General features: G+C 60.4%; 1 protein-coding gene across 1 annotated transcript; it reads right to left on the minus strand.

Moving 5' to 3' along the window:
- Positions 1-4,454: 4,454 nt before the first annotated feature.
- Positions 4,455-10,246, minus strand: FSCN1 (fascin actin-bundling protein 1; the record flags this gene model as incomplete). The annotated part of the gene is made up of 5 exons (XM_079542947.1): positions 4,455-4,657; positions 4,768-4,935; positions 5,024-5,145; positions 5,630-5,786; positions 9,424-10,246. 5 exons carry the CDS (start codon positions 10,244-10,246, stop codon positions 4,455-4,457), a joined length of 1,473 nt encoding a protein of 490 aa, XP_079399073.1.
- Positions 10,247-11,428: the final 1,182 nt, after the last annotated feature.

Genomic DNA, 11,428 nt, shown 5'->3' on the forward strand with positions numbered 1-11,428 from the left:
CGCCGTTCGGATGGCGTCGGTCCCTGCAGGACGAAGCCCCTGGTAGCATCACCCCGTCCTGCTGCAGCCCCCACACAGCCAGCTGCAGGGGAGCTGCTGTGCCTGGCACACGCCTGCACTACACCCTTATCTATAGCTTCTCCGGACCTTTACAATCAAACATTTCAACCTGTGCTGCAACAGGGCTTGGTGCTGCATTTCCAAGGTCTCTTCCTATGTTGGGAGTCCTTTTTTTGTTGTTTTTTTTTTTTTAATTTTTATTTGGCAAAGACTATTCAGACAGCTGCTGAGAGGGAAAATGAGACTTGTGGAGCGCAGGGGATGCAAAAGATCCTTGGGAGTCTTCCAAAACTCCAACCTTCCTGCTGGCCAGAGCAGCTGCAACAGCCTGAGTCCTGTGGGAAGGGAGGAGGGACTTGGCACCTGAGTAAGACCTTCAGGAACAAGGTAATGGGACTCGGCTGCCCTAAGCCCAAGGTTTGGGGTTCCCATGTTCTCCAGCATCCCTGTAACCTGCTAACACCTCCCAGCAGAAATAAATTGTTCCAAACCAAGTTAATGTAGTGTATTTAGCATTTCTCGCTCTGCACGGAGTGAGGGGATGCAGCAGCCACCTCATTGCTCAGTTCTTGTTCAGCAGCCCAGAGCCACATCCCATCTCAGGGCTCCAGGAAGCAGAAAACTCGGCCATCTCGATCCTTGAGAGCACAGTTTGCCCCTTCTACAGGCTCAGGTGTTCATTCCCAGCAGGAAGCTGCCCTCCAGCTTCCAGCACATGGCCTTTCTTTTGCTGTTCTCATGCGGGCCTCCCAAATCCCCACCAGCAGTCAGGGGTAGGTAATGGGCAGCTGTGTGTGCTGGGTGCTGTGGTGTCAGTGCTGGTTACCACCAGCGAGTTCTGCACTCAGGGGCTGTGCTTTGTGTCTGGGACAGCCTCCCCAAAAGCAGCAAAGCATTTGGAGGGGCAAACCCAGCAGGAGCTCTGGGCTGGCTCTTACCCACCCCCTGTGCAGTGGATCCCAGGTTGTTTGGGCTGTGCTGCATCCTGCTTTCCCCCATGTTCCAGCATCCAGGTGTCCTTGGGCCGTGTTTGTTTTTCAGGTAGCACTTCCTTGCCTTTCAGAGTCCATTCTCTGCTCTCAGACATTTCCTGTGGGTTGGATGCATCCTACCAAGCGTTCCCACCCCTCAGTGCCGTGGTCTCTAGCATTAATAACCCAGTGGCATTCACTTGCTGCTATTACTCATTATTTTTTCTTTTTAATGCTGTTTTTTTTTTTAATTATTATTTTTCCTCCTTAGTCTGTACCTGAAGACAGCCCCGGGGCCAATGTGCTTGAGTTGCTGAGATCTGCCCACCTCTCTGACAGGTGGGTGATGGGTGCTCAGGGCCCGTCCTGGGGATGGAGGTGGCACTCAGTGCTGTGCTGCAGCTCTCATCTGGCTGCATTTGCTCTGCCTTGGTGCAGCAGTGCAGGATCTCTCGCAGGCACAGCTGCACCCTTTGCTGCCCTCCTGCAGCAGCCGTGTGCTCGGCACAGGCAGTGCTGTGATAGCAGAAGTCGGGCTCCCGTTCCCTCTTTTGATGCTTTGCAAAGATGCTCGGCCGTATTGGGATCTCAGCGTGGGCAGAGAGAAGTTTGGGGATGGAGAAAAAGGGACAGAAGTGGTGAGGTGGCATTGGAGATGGCATGGGGTGGGTGGTGCCGGGGGTCTGACCCCGTGTCTGTGGGTCAGCACCAGCACCTCCCTGGGGCACGGGGCTCATCCTGCTGCCCCACAGCCACGTCACACTGCAGAGGAGGCCTGGAGGATTCAAGAGAGGGGCAGGGATAGGGCTGTTCTCCCTCACAACCGTGGTTTGCTGTGTGCCTGGGCTGCTCCTTCCCTCTGGCCTGGGAGATGCCCAGCAGTGGTTCCTGGTCATGTTTGAGTCCATTGCTGGTTTGGGTCGTTCTGTTACAAAAGCAAAGCTCTGCACAGCCAGCAGAGCCACTGGCTGTGTCCCCTCATGTCCTGGAGGAGCCGTGGCTGCATCCTCTACCAGGTACTCATTACGGTTAATTGCGGTGTCCCGTTTAACTTGCCTTAAAGGTGGGGAGAGAAAACTTAGTATTTGCACTTAGCAAAAACGTCCTATTAAAAGAAAGAAACCCTGTAAAGATGTGCATGTTCTGCAACTTTGTATAACGATAGCCGAAAAGAAATAGGTTGGTTTATTGAAATAAAATAAATAAATATTTTTCTTTACCTTCCGGTAGTAAAACCGTTCTCCTATTCCGTGTGTACAGAGTTTCCCTGTATCATATTGTAATTTTTGAATTCTTTTTTCTTTTTCGGTGTCGTTTTTGTAAATAAATCTGTGCACTCTGGCTTCCAGCTCCAGGCTGTGCTTATGGGATGGGGGCAGCAGACGCGTCCTCCCCCAGCTTTACGCTCTCCAAACGCCGCCGGGAGAAATGGAATAGAAAATGGTTTCCAGTCGCTCCTGTAAATGGAAACCAGGAGGTGTGAGCGCGGCTCGGTGGGGCGCGGGGCCGAAGGCGACAAGTGCTGACGTTTCCTGCACAGCTTTAATTTTTGCTTTGTTTATAGCAGCGGAATGGCATCCTTCCTCTGCTCGGCCCTTGTTTGCAGGATGGGGTCCCACCCCCGCTCTGCGATGTGCTGCGCACAGAGATCTGCTTTTTTTTCCCCCCCCTTTTTTATCTCCCCATCAGCCAGGAGGAGCAGCTCTGAGCCACGCTGGCTCTGGAGCATCCTGGGGGCTGCTGGGCATCGCAGAACGAGCCCCAGCCTCCATCCAGCGATGGCTTTGAGGTGGGAGGAAGGAGCCAATGGGTGCCGTTCTCCCCCCAGAGCCCTGGGCTGCGCTGCCTGACCCCAAACCCACAGCTGCAGCTGCCAGGCTGTGCCCCATGGATGCCAACGGGGCGAGGACCCCCTGAGCCCCAACAGACCACGCGTCGCCACTCGTATCCGAATGCAGGTCTTGGTTTTTTTTTTTATTATTCATCTTTCTCCAGTTTGAAGCTATTTCTGTCGTTGTTTAAGTTATACAAATGGCACTTACAAAAAAAAATAATAATAATAATAATTAGGAAAAAAAAAAAAAAAAAAAAAGGTACTAAAACCAACACCCCGAAACGAACAAAACCCCCCCAGACTTAAATTTCAGAGTGAGATGCTTACGGAGGGTCACAACACCCGAGGAGAGGAGACAGGAGGCGAGGACCTAAAGTCACACAGAGCCGGAGGGGGGCGGGGGGACACGAAGGAGACACGGCGGGTGCGAAGGCAGCAGTGTGCGCCAGGGCACGGGGCCACTGGGGCTCCACCAGGACACTTCTTCCTTGGGAGGCAGCGGGTGCTGGGGACGGGGCGGTGGGAGCGTAGCACCGAGCCCTGCTGGAGGGATGGCAGAGCTTTAAGGCTGCGGAGCCCCGGCTTATGGCACGGCGGTGGCACCGCCAGCAGCCTCAGGTTGGGGCTGGGGGGTGAAAGGCGCTGCGGTGTCCGCAGGGAGGCCGAAGGATAAAGCGGCCCAACGCCACGAGGAACAGCCGGGCATCACCAGCATCGTTGCACCGAGTACAGAACACAGTGCTGCCCACAGCATACATAAATAGAGGCTCACAAAAATACTGTTTTGGTCATTATTTGTTTTCTGTTTCCAGTCAGGAGGTGGCACGCGGCCGCAGCTCAGGAGGAGCCCACAGGAGCCCCCCCAGCCCAGCAATGGGCGCTCAGTGATTGGCATCACCGTTCCAGTATTCAATGAGGAAAGAAAAAATAAACCAAACCACCAAAATCCCAAAAAAACAAAAACAAAAACAAAAAAGTACTGAGCAAATCTCACTGTGCAAAGTTTGCGAAGGAATTTGTCCGCTCTGCAAACCCACGGCTGCAGGTTTGCTGCCAGCTGGTGCCCACGCCCAGCAATGGGGGAGGAAGGGGGGCTGCGTGCCCCCACCCTGTCCTCCTGTCACCAATGTGGGGCACAGACCTGCTGCTGGGGACAGGAACAGGGGCACAGCCCCACGGGGACCTCGGGGCACAGAGTGAGGGTATGGCAGAGGGGAGCTCAGAGGCGACCCTATTCCTTCTTTTTTTTTGTTTCTTTTGGGGGGGAAGGGAAAATAGAAGGGCTGAGGTGATGCTCGGGGCCAGGGTGGGCACGGCAGCCCCCGAGCAGAGATGGGGGGGAAAAAAACCCCTTTGGAATGATAGGCTGCACCGCACCGCTGGGCGACTGATCCAGTTTCTAATGAGATGAAGGGAGACCACCTCCAACACCACGCACTGGGCTCTAAGGGGAAGGCAAGCCAGGCTGGAAATCCTTGTACAGAGAGGAGAAATTAAACCGAAAAAAAAAACAAAAAACAAAAGAAAAAAAAAAACCAAACACGGACAGGGGAAAGAGAGGTTGGCAATGGGAGGCTCGCTAAAGTGCATCAATATTCCCAGAGGGTGGAGGCGTCGATGGTGTCGGCGGATGCCTTGAGGACCCCGGCGTGGTCACCCTTCAGGTATTTGCCATTGATTTTGATGGCCACTTTGTTATAGTCGCAGAACTCAAAAAAGAAGTCCACGGGCGTATCGCTGCTGCTGGTGACGGACGACTCGCTGCCCACCATCCAGTACTTCCCAGTGGTATCTGTGGGCACAGGGGACCCGTGAGCCGCCACGAGGGCCCAGATGGGACATCCGACCCCTCAAACCCCCCCCAAAGCAGGTCACACGCATCACCCCAAGCCGCAGGCTCACCCTTGATGTTGTAGGCTCCGTCGTTGAACTCCAACTGGAAGACGTCATAGGAGGAGCGGTTGGAGTCCAGGGTGCCGGTCACCTTCCGGCAGCCGATGAAGCCGTGCTCGCCGCGCAGCACGATGATGGGTCTGTTGATCAGCTTCATCACAAAGTGCTCCGTCTCACCTGCACCAGGGGACGGCGGCCGTGAGCGTGGGGACCCCGTTTGGCACCCGCCTGCCCCCAGGGCGCCTCACAGCCCCGGATCCCTTACCTGCCGTCTCCATGGAGGCTGCCAGCTGCCCGTTCTTCTTTGCTGTCACGTATTTGCCGTTGGCAGCCCGCAGGGTGATGCGCTTGTCACACCACTCGATGTCGAAGTAGCAGCTGGCGTTCCTATGGGCAGAGCGCGGCTCTGTGACCCCCAGGGGCTGGGGACAGCCCAGGTTGGCTGGGATTTTGGTGGATGAAGGAAGCCATAAGGGTAAAGACCCCCCCCCCAAGGACCACAGGTAATAACAGCAATATGAGACGCGATGGCCTTCAGCTGCACCAGGGGAGGCTCAGGTGGGGTATTAGGCAAGGTTTGTTCTCCCAAAGAGCAGTCGGGAGCTGGCACTGCATGCCCTGACAGCTCCAGGGACATGGAGACAAATGGTGTCATGGTGGGGGTGGGTTGGGGTTGGACTTGATGATCTTAGAGCCCTTTTCCAACCTGAATGATTTTATGTTTTTGGCAGCGCCTGTCTTCCCAGGGAGCTGGGAATTCTCATTTTGGGCTGAGCGCCTGGGTTCCTCCCTGCTGCCCGAATCTCTGCACCCATGGAGAAGGCAAAGGGGTCCCAAAGCAGCGGGGGGGGGGGAAGAGGTGAGGACTCACTTCGTAGAGGCGGTGGACTGGATGCCCCCGTTGGAGGTGAGGGTCCAGTACTTGCCCGTGTAGGTGCGGAAGGCGCATTTCTTGGTGTCCTTGTTGATCTCCAGCTGGTAGGTCTCCTGGTCGCCCTCCTCGTCCTGGTTGGCCGACAGGTCCATCCCTGCAGGCACACGCACACAGGTTGGTCTCCCTCTGGCATTTGGGTCCAACCCCAACTTTCCATTCAGATGCTCAAGCACAGGGCCAGCCCCCAGCTCAGGGCTCCATCACCCATCCAATGGAGACAAACTTGGCTATCTCACAATGCAAATGGGCCGTGTTTTTTTTTTGTGGGAGGCGACAGCGGGGTGACTCAATCCATTAACGCAGTGCCACCCATGAATCCCCATCCCAGGGCTGTGTTTAAGGACAATTTTTTCCACCAAATCCTTCAGACTGGGGCAGGAGATGGAACAGCTGCTCTGCGTGTCTGCCGCAGGACGGGCCTTGTGCCTTGCGGACACTGCGTGCAGGAGCTGCCTGTTGGAAGGGAACATTTGCTTTCCGTGCTGGGAAAACAGCGCCAAACCCACTGCCTTTGTTCTGCACCGAGAGCAAAACCTCGCTGCCCCCCCAGCCCACAGCAGGACGCTGGGACAGCGCCATCCCCCTGCACAACCCTCTGCTCTGCACACCTCCGTGCTCCATCCGTGCCGTGCATTTTGCTGGCTCCTGGGCCTGCAGACGCAGTGCACAGCCCGGAGCTGCTTTGCACTGCAAGGGAGGAGCAGGAGGTGCCCCCGAGCTCCCACCTGGGCTGGGTTTGGGGAGGGTTTTTGCTTTATCCGCTGCCAGGCGGGGGAGCAGCCGCAGGGCCCGCAGAGAAGCTTTGGGGGGGGGGTATCTCCCACCACCCCCAGCCCAACCGTGGGGTTGGGTTACTGCGCGTCAGCGGAAAGGAATGCAATTAGGGCTGCAGGGAGGGAGGCTTCAAAGGGCTGAGAGGGAGCAGGAGGGCTGGGGTCGGGGCTGCAGGGGTTGGAGGCCACCCGGCCGTGTCCCTCTGTTTCCCCCCCCTCCGCCCCAGCCACGTGTCCCCATTTGCTGCCCCCCAGCAGAACTGCTCTGCTCCCCGCTGCGGGCGTCCTTTAATTACTGCTGTTGGTAAATGCAGAGTCTGGAGCCAGCACGACGCTCCCTGACCTTGACGAAGCTGCTAATTACAGCTGGAGGCAAAGAGGGGGGCGGGCCCCGAAAAATTCCCTGCGTGGGCACCCGATGGCTGGGGAGGAACCCGAGGGGTGGCTGCAGGGCCCCTGCGTGTATGACCATGGATGGAGCCAGGCTGGAGGCAAAGGCAGAGCGCGTTCTGTTAAGTCCCCAGCAAAGGCAGCTGGGAAGGGCCTGGATGGTTCCAGCACCTCAGGACTGATGCCCAAGCCCTCACCCAACCACCTTCCTGGCATCTCCCAAAGCAACCCAAATCCCAGTGCTGCCCCATGGGAAGAACAGCACAGCATGGCACCCCACGCTGCAAGGAAGGGCAGCACACACAGGGTTCTCCCTTCTGGATGAAGCTACATTTGCTTAGGGGATGCCCTGGGATACTGGTGGGATGACTCAGATCCCCCTGCAGAGCCCTGCGCGTCCCCTCCCCATCCTTTCAGCAGAAATACACAGCACCAGGAAACAAATCCCAAAACCCAACCAATGTTCATCCAGGAGAAAGCAGCACTGGGGGGGGATGCAGCCCTGTGAGGGGTGATGGGAAAGCAGCCAGGGAAACATTCCATCCCCTCCCCAACCCTATGCACACCTCTGGGGTGGGGGAGGGGGGCAGGGCAGGAGGATGGCAGAGCTCTGCCCTCGGGGACCCTCCATCCCACAAAGGGCTCTTTGTTGCCGCAGCCACCAGCAGCCATTCAGCAGGGAAGGAAGCCGCACGCTGCTCCGCTGCTTTTATGAAGGCAGTGGGGCCGGTGTGGAGCTCAGCACCACTCTGGGCACGGCCAGGGGTTCTGCATCAATCCGGACACAGGGAGAGACCCCCAGCAGCCCCCGGCCCCAGCGCCGAGCAGGACCCCATAAGGGATGGCTGCAGCTCCGTGGCCGGGCACGCTGAGCCCCATTCTGTCACAGATCCCTCCCTGCAGTATTTTTCTCAGCACTTTCCCCTCGCGCTGCAGGGACCCCCCCCCACCCCCCCCCCCCGTTGCTGGGGAGATCTGCACCCCCCTTCTCCTCCCCGCCCCCATCGCCCAGCACAAAGCCATGGGGCCGGGTTGCTCCCCCCCCCCTCCCTGCATCCCAGCGCGGGGCCCCCAGCCCACACCTCGCCCCACATCTGGTTTTCCCATCTCCGTGACAAAGGGCTGCGGCGGCCCTTCCCCCTGCGCTGCGGCAGCGCCCGCCTGCCTCCATCATCTCCCCCGTCCTCCATCCATCCATCCATCCAGCTCAGCCCCCCACCGCCGCCATCCTCAACCTCCTCCATCCATCCTCCTCCTCCCGCTCAGCCTTCCACCATCCTCCTCTCCTTCCACCCTCCTCTTCCTCCGGTCACCGCCATCCTCCTCCTGCCTCCATCCCCCCTCCTTCCTCCAACCTCCTCCAGCTCAGCCTCCCATCACCGCCATCCTCCCTCCATCCTCCCCATCCTCCCCCTCCCCATCCTGCCTCCATCCTCCCCCCGTCCTTCACCTCCTTCCTCTATACCCCCTCCCCCCTCAACCTCCCGCCATTTCCACCCCCCATCCCCCATCCTCTAACCCCCAATCCCGGGATCGGTCTCCCCGCAGCCAAACCCCTTTATCTCAGGGGCTGCTCTGCACTCAGCATTCGCTCTCCCGCAGCAAAGCGCCGAGCTCCCCGCGTGCAGACAAGGGTTAAGCTGCAAGCTCGAAATATTACATAATTAAGGATATATATAAGAAAATTCCCGCTCTGCTCAGGCGCAGGCTGTGCAGCAGCAGCGTGCCCGCACCCATCCCAGCCCGCTGTGCCCCGCGGCTCCCGGCGCTGTCCCCCCCCCCCACCCCCCAACTCCATGCTTGTGGCTCAGTGCCCGGGGAGCGGTGCTGCCACGCGGCCGTGGGGCGCTGAGCACATGGCGGTGGCCTCGAGGGGACGGAGGTGACAGCGGTGGCACCGCGCCTTTGTGCGGGGGTTCCTACGCGGCGCTCCCAGCTCAGCGCTGGCGCTCGGGCAGAGCCTTTCCTTCCCCCGTGTAACGACGCCAGCGCTGGGGATGGGGATGGCACTGCGGCCCGCATTTATGGGGGAGCTCAGCCCCCTGCAGCTCTACGGGACGAACGATGCTCGGGGGGGGGGGGGGAGCGGCGGCTTGGGAGAGGCTTTGTTAGTGAATGAACAATGAGCGGCTCTGCCTCCGCCACGACGATGGGAGACTCCACAGAGACCCCCCCATACCCTCAGGAGCGCCCTCCCCGCGCCTCTCGACCCGTCCGAGGTGCTGTGCTGTAAGGATGGGGGCCGCGAAATGCGGGGGGCGGGGGGAGGGTGAAAACCAGAGAGCCATACTGGAAGTGAATGGGGAAAGGGGGGGAGTCATGGAGAGACGGGGGCTTCGGAGGGAGCAGAGATCCAAAGGAGGTGTCTGTGGAGAGAAGCGGGGATCCTGCGGGAGAGGAGCGGGGGAGGCCGCCGTGCCGCGGGGATGCGGGGGGGCACCGGGAGCAGCGATGTCCGCGGGGCGGCGATGCCCGACGGATGCGGGCGCAGCCGAGAGCACCGCGGAGCCGCGACGCTCCTCGTCCCCGGGTCACCCGCGCGCGTCCCGCTCCCCCCACGGCCCTCACCTTGCCGGGTGGACACGTTCCGGTCGTTCCCAGCGCGCAGCACGACCTGCGGGCAGCTCTGCTCCAGCGCGAACAGCTCATCCTTCCCCACCTTACTGCTCTTCCCCGCCTTCAGCGTCCCGCTGGGCCCCGACGGCGCCAGGTAGCGGCCCTCCCCGTCGCGGAACGCCACTTTCCCGCAGCGGAACTCCAGCGTGAAGGCGGTGCCGGGCTCGGCGGAGGGCACCAGGCGGCCGTCGGCCCGCAGAAGGCGGTGGTCGCAGCTCTGCAGGCTGTAGCGCTGCTCCACGAAGAGCAGCGTGATGAGCGCGTCCACTCCCCACGGCACGTCGCGGTCCACGGCCAGCTCGTCGCGGCGCGGCCCCAGGTGCGCGTAGCGCTTGCGGGCCAGGCTGTAGAGGTTGGCCTGCGGGTGCATGGCCAGGTGCACGCTCCACTTCTCGGCGGGGGACACGGACGGGGCGAAGCACGACAGGCGGTCCTCGGTGCCGCCGAAGAAGCGGCGGTGCGGTTCGGACTGCAGCGACCACCGCCCGTCGCCGTGGGCCACCACCAGGAAGCGGCAGTCGGGGCCCGGCTCCTCGCTGTCGCAGCTCACGCGGCCGTCTTTGTCGGCTGCCAGGTAGCGGCCCAGGTGGCTCTTGAGCAGCACCGCGCTGGAATCCTCCCCGTCCTGCTCCAGGGTCCAGATCTGCTTCTTCTTCATGCTGGCGGCCGACGCGTTCACCTTGAAGCCGAACGCCTCCGCCGTCAGGTACTTGTTGCCGCAGTTGATCAGTCCGAACTGGATCTGCACCGGCTCCGCCGTTCCGTTCGCCGTCATCGTGGCACTTCGGCTCCGCTCCGCGCTGCCGCCGCCGCCGCGCCCGCCCCCTCCGCCGCCTTTATAGCACCGCGCGGCGCCGCCCCCCGCGACCCCTCCCCGCCCCGCGCGGTCCCCGGCGCCGCCGGAGCCCCCCCGCGGTACCCCGTCGCGATACCCGTCGCCGCGATAGCCCCGCACCGCGATACACCCCCCGCAGTGCCTCCGTCGCGACGCCCCCCGACTGCGACGGCCTTTTGCTGCGTTACCCCCTTCCTCGCAGCGGCCCCCCCGCTGTTAGAGCAGGAGCCCGCTCAGATCGCAGTACACCCCCACGCTGGCGGACTCCCCCCTGCGCGGCAGTGCCCACCCTGCGTGGCAAGGATTCCTCGGCACTGCATCCCCTCCCCGTGCATTTTAAGGTTGCCCTCTCCTGCGGTGTGTGACCCTCTGCTCATCTCCAGACTCATTTCTATGCTGCAAGGACCCCTCAGCATCACAAGGACCCCTCGGCATCCTATGGCCACAGTACTTTCAAGGCCCCCCTGCCCCCTGTCCTGCAGTGTGTGACCCCCTTTTTGCAAAGCAAGGCCCTCTCTGCACTGCAAGGACCCCCTGGCATTGTGAGACCCCTCCTTGCAAAGCAAGGCTCTCCTTGAATTGTGGGACCAGCCCACAGCATATTGCAAGCTCCACTCTATTAACACAGAACCCTGCAGTGCAAGACTCCCTGTTGAATTGCAAGCCCTCCTCCCCTTGCAGGACTCCTGCTACATTGCAAGCCCCCCTTCCACATCTCTGCACCCCCCAGCCATGCCACAGGGCTGAAGCAGAGAAGCGTGAGCTCTGAACACCCAGAGCCACCCCAATGCCCCGTGCCAGGCACCACTGGAGTGGGGGGACCCAAATCAACCCCCTCCACAGTCAGCCACGTGCTAGCTGGTCCCCAGATCCCCAGCATCCATGCTGAAGCAAAGCATGGGGGTATTGCAGGGCGAGTGGGGCAGCACCGGCAATGGAAAACCAAAGGTTGGATCAGGGAGCTGAGCTGCCTGAAGGGGAACAGGGGATGGGCTGCAGGGGGGCACACCCCCAGCCACCTCCCAGCCTCCTCAGCCCACACTGGTTCTGCACTGGGAGCACTGGTTCTGCCCCAGGAGCACTGCTTCCAGCTGCCCCCCCCGGCTGCACCCATGGGTTGTG

Source organism: Tetrao urogallus, assembly GCF_951394365.1.
Source record: "Tetrao urogallus genome assembly, chromosome: 15".
Taxonomy (NCBI): Eukaryota; Metazoa; Chordata; class Aves; order Galliformes; family Phasianidae; genus Tetrao; species Tetrao urogallus.